This window comes from Thrips palmi, unplaced genomic scaffold (assembly GCF_012932325.1).
Source record: "Thrips palmi isolate BJ-2018 unplaced genomic scaffold, TpBJ-2018v1 HiC_scaffold_4, whole genome shotgun sequence".
Lineage (NCBI taxonomy): Eukaryota > Metazoa > Arthropoda > Insecta > Thysanoptera > Thripidae > Thrips > Thrips palmi.
The window spans coordinates 8,592,412-8,600,977 of record NW_023144631.1 but is presented as its reverse complement, the minus strand read 5'-3'; the positions used below and the strand labels follow the sequence as shown (position 1 = coordinate 8,600,977).

Here is an 8,566-nt window from a genome sequence, read left to right as displayed (position 1 = left end):
AGAGCGTGGACGTGATTGGCTGGACGCGCGGTCTTTCGCCACCGCAGACCGGCTGCCGACACAGCCATGTTGGCGGCGGAGGGCGGCCTGGACCCGGCACTGCCCTGCACCCTTGACATGCCGGGCTGGTCGGAGTTGACGGAGTTCCCCGCAGCGCCGCGTCCGGCCGGCGGCATGTCCGGCACGATGACGGCCAGGGCGGCCAGGGCGGCAGCACGGCGCGCAGCCCGCACGACCTCGGCCTGCTGGGCGCGGCGGCGTGGCGCGGCGCGGTGGGGCGACGGGACTGGTCCTTTCCCAATCCACTCTATGAATCACGGTCTGGCTGCGACGCTCGTAAACCGAGAGAACCGAGCGAACCCTGACCGGACCGAGCCGAGCGCGCACTCCACGGCCTGCAGGCTCACCCCGAACAGTGCTCCGTCGCTCTGTCTCCCTCGCACCCTCACGCGACACCCCATTGGTGCGAGAGAGGCACCGCGACGAAAGCACGGTTCGGACTCAGCCGGCAGCTCGGCGGGGTGACTCATGTCACGGTGGCGGCGGTGGACACCGGAGGTCAGCACATTGTCTGCTCGTGAAGAAATGACAGAGGAGAGGAAGAAGGAAAAACGAAACAAGGCGCAACGCATGTTGTTCGAAGTTTATTGTTAATTGTTTTCTCCATTTTCGGTGCACAGCGCAAAGAGGATTGGTTGGAATGAATCATGGGTAACATGATGGCAAGGAAGAGCGGGGACTAAGGATAGGCTGCGACTTTAAGGGGAGCTATAAGGCGAGATGGGCGGTGGTCCACAGTTACAGAGAAGTGCACAAATCAAGAAGGGGGGAAGGGGTTTATCGCCTAAACAATTTCACACTATTATGGAAATTTCAAGGCTAAGATACTGTAAAAGCAGGGCGTGGAACAAGAATCTTAGTTTTAGTTAAAATGCACAGATACAAAATACAAACAAGATTGGCAAAAAACATAGAACACCAACAATACGCTGCCATATTCACTATGGCAACAAAAAACCATAAATTAACCATGATATGACCAAACAGTGGTTCACATATGATACCTAGTACGTAAATAGTATGTGTACATATAGGACATGTACGCTGAAAGCAGACAAATAAATAATATCACTTAATATTGCACTTACGTAAATTCAGGAAACATAATAATAATGAAAATGAACACAGTTTTATATCATCACAGTAAATGCGTAAGATAATATCAATTATGAGTGTGGGATATAGACACATCACCAAGCATGTAGTACCGCTTGAAATATCAGAGCAAAAACAATACACCGCTTTTCCAACGACTGCTCTCTTCAATCACCGCGTATTTGGCTAAAAATTATCTTCAGGTTTTAACAGTAACCGATAGCTAATCTATGTACAAATTGATTACTCTAAATCACGGCTGAGAAGCTCTACTTTCGGTTGGGATCCAGTTTCAGTGACACGAGCTTCGTGAGTTTGAGTCGACACCGTCTGGCGGGTGGGCCAACCTCCCCGCGCGAAGCGCGAACGTGAGCCGGTCTGCGCCCTCCGCTCCAGTCTTGAGTGTGGCGCTCCCTCCGGGCCTCCAGGCCGCCTCCAGCAAGGCCTCCAGGCCCCAGGCCGAACTCGTACTCGCAAGCCGGGCAAGCGAGCTACAGGGCACTAAAGGGCTAGCGGCAGGGTGGCGCGTTCGAGGCTTCTCGAATTAAGTCTTTGAGTACGGCTCTCACACGGGCGTGACGGTGACCGAGTCGATGTCGCCGATGGACTTGACGCGGCGGTGGCGCCGCTTGGCCGTGGAGACGGCCTTGTCGGGCAGGCCGGGCGACGCGGCCGCGGCGCTGGCCGTGGACAGCGGGGGGTCGTTGTAGGTGTCTCCCGAGCTGCTGCTGTCGCCGCCCTGCAGGCGGCCCACCACGTCGGCGGCGGCCGGCCCCCCGCCGCCCGTCGACGGCGAGGACATGGAGGGCGACGCCGACGACGAGCCGCCGTTCTCCGAGGACGACGTCGGCGACGCGAGGCTGTGGTGGTGCGACGAGCGGTGGTTGGCCAGCGTGTGGTGGCGCGCCTCGCCGCGGTCGCCGCGGTCGCCTCGGTCCCGGGACTCGCGCATCACGACTTGGTGCTGCTGCATGAGCTGGTGCTGCAGCTGCAGCTGATGCTCGCGGCGGGCCGCGGCGTCGCGGGGCGCCTCCACGCGCTGCTGGTGCACCTCGCGGTACAGGTCGCGGTGGGCGTCGCGGTGGACGTCCCGGTGCAGCATGGGGCCGTCCCGACCGTCCCGGTCGCGGCCGTCGCGGTGGTGGTGGTGGTGGTTCTGCGACGACGTCTTGCTGGAGCCCAGGCCCAGCGCGCGGCTCAGCGAACCCTGCAAGACGACCGCCAAGGACGCCGGTTACAAGACTGCCCCGTCAAAAGAAGTCGCTGAGCGTGTATCCCAATGAAGGGACTTACCTGTGAGCTCCGCCACGTGGAAAACTTCTTCAAATACAGTAAACTGTATGTCTGTAAATAGAAACAGAGACAAACATCAGGTTTTACAAACATCAGGGAACAAAAATTGTAAGTTTTCAATTATTTCATACTGAGATTTATCAAGGCGGGTAGTGTACTAGATTACCATCGCAAGCATGCTCAAGCGTTATTTTTTGTAAAACGAAAACTGAAAGCATACAAATAAAAAGATGTCTTGGGAAATTTATCGAAACTTCTGTCTTTTCCTTTTCCTTGGAAGTCCAGTTTACGATGCAAGCTTTCTTACCTGCTGCGATGACTCTGTTGAATCTGCTAAGGGGGATGCAACCTAAATGACCAATGATACTTTCATGGCACGGACAGGGAAGCATGGAGATTCTAGGGACGTCGGCAATGGACATCAGACAAAAATGTAACAGCAAAACAGTAAGCAGTTCTTATCACTTTATTCCCGCTGGTGAGTAACATTCCGTTGATACAGAACAAGTAACGTAAGTGTATAAGAATAGAAAGAACAACGCCCGTATACGGTCGTTGCAATAATGGGAAAAGTAACATGGATCGAAAAAAAGAGCCACAACTACCCCACACGGGAAAACTGATAGCGCCCTCCCACAATATGCTTCAGAGGCTCTCAGAACAAACTAGGACACATTTTCATGGAAAATAGAACACAATTAACACTGCGTAAAGGAACAATTCTATGAGAATTCGAGGGAGTTAAAATCTGCTTATGGCATGAGAAGGGCAGTGCAACAAAATCACCTTTCTGAAAGACATTCGCGACTGTCATTTTACAGGGAGAAATTCTGTCGAGACAAGTAACGGATATTAGCGCTAGCGCCTATGTCCATGCACAAAGCAACACACAAAGCGAACGCTTGCTCGGCGAGCAGAAACAGTGAGTCAGAAGCCGAAACAGCAAATTAACAAAACACAACAAAAACAAAGAACGTAAATTAAAATCTATGGAACACACCACACACATGTAACAAGAACATTCAACATGAACAAGCGTGGGGTTTGAAGCCAAGGGCCGCTCCGCTGCTCCTCTTGGCTCCGCTCCGCCGGAGTCAGGCTCGTCACCTCTGAAAGTGACGTCCAGGAGTGACGAGCACCACTCCGGGGAGGCGGGCGGCAAGCGGCACCGGGGCGGCCAGGGGCGATCCCCGCGCGCTACTGCTACGGCAAGCGTGATGCTGGTGCTCGAGGCCCAGCTCCAGGTCTAGCGCCAGTCTAGGCCCAGCTCAGCAGGCTGTGCAGGCGCCTCCTTACTCGCAGGCTGGCGCGACGCCGGTCCTTGGCGTCCAGGTTGTCGGGGTCCGCGCCGGGGGGGCCGTGGGTGCTCCCTGGGCCTCCTGGGCCTCCTGGCAGCCGCTTGAGGCCGGCCGGCGACGCGGCGCGCACGATGGGCGAGTCGAGGGACGCGGCGGCGACCTCGCGGGCGGCGGCCAGGGCAGAGCCATGCGGCAGCGTTCCCGAGCCGCCGCCGGGGTGGCCGCCGGGGTGGCCGCCCTGGGGAAGCGCCGCGGCCGCCCCCGCCAGCGAGCTGGCCAGCGAGCCGGACAGGGAGCCCGCGTAGGACCGCGAGAAGCTGCGCCCCAGGGAGCCCCCGCCCATCAGCCTCTCGGCGCGGCGCCGCTCCGCAGCGGTCACGCGCACGTAATGCTCAAAGGCAGCTCTAGAAACAGGACATGGACGGCCAGCGTCAGACAATGCTTGGAGATACTCCGCGGTCGGTCCGCGGCGGCAGCGCGGCGGCAGCGCGGCGGCAGCGCGGGGTAGCGGCAAGGCGTCGCGATCGACGCACAAAGACGATCGGGGCGTTGGCGTTACGAACGGGCGGCGGTCCTTAAACCGGACGGGAGATACTCCACGCGTCCGCGGCGGCAGCGCGGGGTAGCGACGCGCCGCTGGCATTCCCCTCAGACCCTGGAGCGCGGGGTATGGCCGGGAGACGGGGCAGTTGGCGACGCGTTCGGGAGTTTGAACGTGAGTGAGTGGCTACGCAAAACTCGGTATGAATGAAAATGAATTTGGAAACGAAAATGGAAGATGAATTTGGAAACGATCGCACGCATGCAAGGCACGGCGGTGAAAGTAATCCTGCATGAAGGGCGTGGCGATGAAATGAAACATGCGGTGCAAAACCACGAGGCAGCGTGCCAGCTAACATCGATGGCCAAGCGTTAGTACAGCCAGCGCAAAGAGTTGGTTAAAAGAGACAAAATCCAATTAAATCCTAAATTGAAGTTCTAGTTCGTCAAAAGAACTAATCATAAGCCGCAGAAATTCGGAAAAACAGATTTGCGCACTGCCCTACCTACACCGCTAAACTTCCCTAATGAAGGCGACAGGGTATACAATGAATTGGCATGGCAACTTGTCAAACAAAGCTCACACACCTTTCACAATAAAGAGAAATAGAAGAGTCACGAAACAACTGGAGAAAACGGGGAAAAATGCTATTTGGTTTTGCACGTTGTTTCGATCTTATTTCTTACGATAAGGCCGATGTGGACTTTGGACTGATATGGCAATATTTGGTAAAACGAAACGTGACATTCTTTGATTTTGACTGACGCGTAACATTTCTGGAGTAAGTAACAATCGAACCGCGGGCGGGCGCCTTTGAGTCGCCACGACAGAAAAACAATTATCGCTACAGAGTATTGTCTCATGCATTGAAGAGCTGGGCCGTACCCCGCACGCCACGAGGAACCTGTTACGGAAGCACTTTAAAAATAATCTCCCACTTCTCAAAATAGAACAAGACATTCTTCAGAATCACAGCATCACACACACAGTTGGGACTAGAACGCATCACAAACGCGCAACAACGCAACTTCCTTGTGCTAAAATGACAACATAACAGTAGTAGTAAATGATGTGATAATGGGTCTATCTACACAATATGATAGGTGAGTATTTATAAATATTTTACATTAATCCTGACTAAAGGCTCTATTCAAACAGAGTGGTCCGTCCGGCCTACAAGAAGCACCAATAATTATACATATTATTCATCAGAAATTTAGGCACATTTTGACATCAAGTCGCACGAGTGCTACACAAGCTCGCCGTCGCCTGTTATTGACTCCGCGTCCCAGACGAGGGGGCTCCCCACTAAGAAGAAAGCTTTTAATTATACAACGAAAACGAGAAAGAAGAAGTTAATTAAGATTTTGGTCTCTATTCGTTAATGAAAAATTTTCCCCAGAAAGCGACGACGCCGTGTGACTTTCTCATTATTTCTCTTCCACAAATCGGGTGGAGCATCGGGCCTTAAGCTTTAACGGTGGCGCGGCCTGCTCCCGCCGTCGGCGTGCGTCGGCGTGCTCGGCTACCGCTGGATGTTCTTGACGCCGTGCATGGCGCGTTCCGCGCGCGCCATCTCGTTCTGGTACTCCTCCATCTGGCAGAAGATGACGTACCTCGCGGGCAGGACGAGGGCCTCCAGCTCGGCGGCCAGGTGCCGCCGGATGATGTTCTTGGACGGCGGAATGCCGAGCGCCGTCGCCATGGTGTCGCCGTTAAAGGACGGCTCCAGCACGACCAGGGCGCCGTGGACGCCACTGTCTGCGGGCGGGAAGGGGGAACGAACCGTCAGAGATAAAACGACGACAAAAACAGAGTGTCAGGGTTGAATCAGCGACCTCGCACTCACCCTTGAGGTTGTCCGCGTACTCCGCCAGGTCGATGGACCTGGCCCACCTCATGAACCGCTGGTTGGTCCAGACGAGCGGGTCGGCGTCGACGTGGTCGCTCTGGTGGCGGCGGACGGCCAGCGCCTGGCGGTCGTACTTGACCATGCGCAGCAGGTGGATGCCGTGCACGATGGACGCCTGGTGGAACTTGCGCGTCACGCCCACGAACTTCTCCAGCTCCTTCTTCGAGAGGTGGTCCAGCATTCGCGCGTCCACCATGTTGGCCGCGAAGTTCTCGGAGTACTGCTCGGCAGAGGTAGGAAAAAGAGTTCGATAAATTGATAACTCGAAGGGGAAAATGGGCACTGCCGAGATTTGAACCCGAGCTCACCTGCGCGAGGCCGAGGTCAGGCAGCCACTCCGACGACACCCAGGTGTGGGTGAGCTGCGCGATGCAGGGGTAGCGGACGAGGGCGGGGTGGCGGTGCTCCTCGATGGCCAGCCTCAGCTTCTTGCGGTGCATGGGGTGGGTGATGCCCAGCCCGCACTCCAGCTCCAGGTCGCTCAGCTCCAGCAGCACCTTGCCGCTCTTGACGTTCTCGGCACAGCGCGGCCCGTACTGCGGCATGCCGAGCGCGATCTCCAGCCAGGCGAGCACCGTGCTGGCCCGCCAGCGCTCCATGGGCACGGCAGCGGCCTCGCGCAGCAGGCGCAGCTTCTCCGCGTAGCCCTCCTCCGTGAGCGGCGACCAGGAGCGCACGGACTCGCCGCAGGACTCTGCAAAGGAGCGGGCGGGGCGTTATGCTAGCGGTGCAGTGCGGCAGGAAGAGGGGCCGCGTGGGGCTGGAAACCAAGTCTTACCGTCCTGGCTCGTGGGCGACACCACCTTGCGGTGCCTGCTGCGCGCGAACACCCTGCTGATGGAGCCCCAGGTGCCGCGCGCGCCCAGCCCCATGCTGCGCTTGCTGCGCCGCGGCTCCAGCTCCATGGGCGAGCTGAGCTGCTCGACGGAGCGCGACAGCGCCGAGTTGTCGATGGACCGCGAGAAGCTGTGCGCGTTGAGCGGCGACAGCGACGGGCTGCAGTCCTTGGGGGTGCTGGCGTCTGGGGAGGGAGAGTGCCTGGATGAGCGCGGGGAGCGCCGCGTCGACGGGCCCACGGCTTGGCCTACGGAGGGACACTCACTGTGCTGGTACATGTGAGGCGCCGTGACGGACGACACGACGGAGATGGAGTCCATGTCCATGTTGCCCTCCACCGTGATGGTCGGCGTGCCTGCGCAGCGAAACACCCCGTCAGCCTGCACCCCAGCGCGCCGCGCGGCCCGCCGCCCTTCGCGTCGAGTACAGTACCTGTTCGCTTGCGCTCACCGTCAGTGGTCGAGTCGGACAGGTTGCCCGTGGCGCCCGACTCCCTGTCCGAGGACCCCCTCACCCCCGAGTCGGCCGAGCAGGACCCCCGGTCCCGGTCGCTGCGGTCGCGGTCGCCCAGGACCCGCGAGTCCCGGTCGCTGCGGTCGCGGTCGCGGTCCCGGTCCCGCGAGACGAGGGTCCCCGACGACAGGCCGTTGAGGCGGGACGCGGACAGCGACGCCACGGACTCCTGGTCGGACAGGCATCCCGAGCGGCGCGCCTCGCCGCGGGCGTCGCTCAGCTGGTCCTGCAGCTGCTGCAGCTGCTGCTCCTTGTGCTGCAGCTGCGCCGCCAGCGTCAGGGAGCGCTCGGCCTCGTCCCGCGCGTGGCGAAGCAGGCTCCACCGCTCGCGCTCCCGCTGCTCGCGCTCCGTGGACAGCTGCTGCAGCGAGGCCTCCGACTCGCGCATGCGCTGCGGGGCAGAGTCCGGGTTCAAGTCCAGCCACACGCGAAAAACCACCCTCGAGACGAGAACGAGACCACGCAGTGGCACGCACTGGCACGCACCTGCTCGTAGTTGCGGATGAAGTCCCTCAGCTCCTTCTCCTTGTCCTCGAGCGTTCCGTACAGCTGCTTCATCTGATTGAGCAGGTCGAACTTCTCGGCTTTCAGTCTCTTTCGATCGGCTTTCAGCGCTGCAACAGACGAGAACAGCAAACAGTGGAGGTGCTGGTCGGGCAGCGCGCCGTGCTGGCGGGCAAGGCGAGGGGCAAGCACTCACCCGTCAGGGCCTCCTTGGTCTGCGCCAGCTCGGTCTCGAGGCTGCGGACGCGCACCAGGCTGCCGTCGCAGTCCGCGATCACGGAGAAGCCGGGCGCGCCCTCGCCGCCGGAGGTGGCAGCCGCGTCGCCCGCGCCGGACGTGGGTCCCGGGGACACTGCCGCGGCCGAGGACGACGCCGACGACCCCGGGGACAGCCCGGAGGCGGACACCAGCTTGCGCAGCTCCGACACCTCCCGCTTGAGGCGCTCGTTCTCCAGCCGCAGCCGCGTGCTCACGTGCGAGGGCTCGCCGGGGCTGATGGCGCCTGGAGGCAAA

General features: G+C 59.0%; 1 protein-coding gene across 1 annotated transcript in view; it reads right to left on the bottom strand.

Annotated features, from left to right (window-relative positions):
• Positions 1-629: 629 nt before the first annotated feature.
• The window catches only part of LOC117649286, a 40,171-nt gene continuing 32,234 nt past the window's right edge, over positions 630-8,566 (bottom strand). Inside the window, 10 exon segments of the mRNA XM_034391899.1 lie at positions 630-2,362; positions 2,449-2,499; positions 3,745-4,150; positions 5,904-6,048; positions 6,137-6,419; positions 6,508-7,220; positions 7,302-7,391; positions 7,469-7,940; positions 8,036-8,163; positions 8,250-8,555. Coding sequence (XP_034247790.1) covers positions 1,721-2,362; positions 2,449-2,499; positions 3,745-4,150; positions 5,904-6,048; positions 6,137-6,419; positions 6,508-7,220; positions 7,302-7,391; positions 7,469-7,940; positions 8,036-8,163; positions 8,250-8,555 — 3,236 coding nt within the window. The 3' untranslated portion in view covers positions 630-1,720.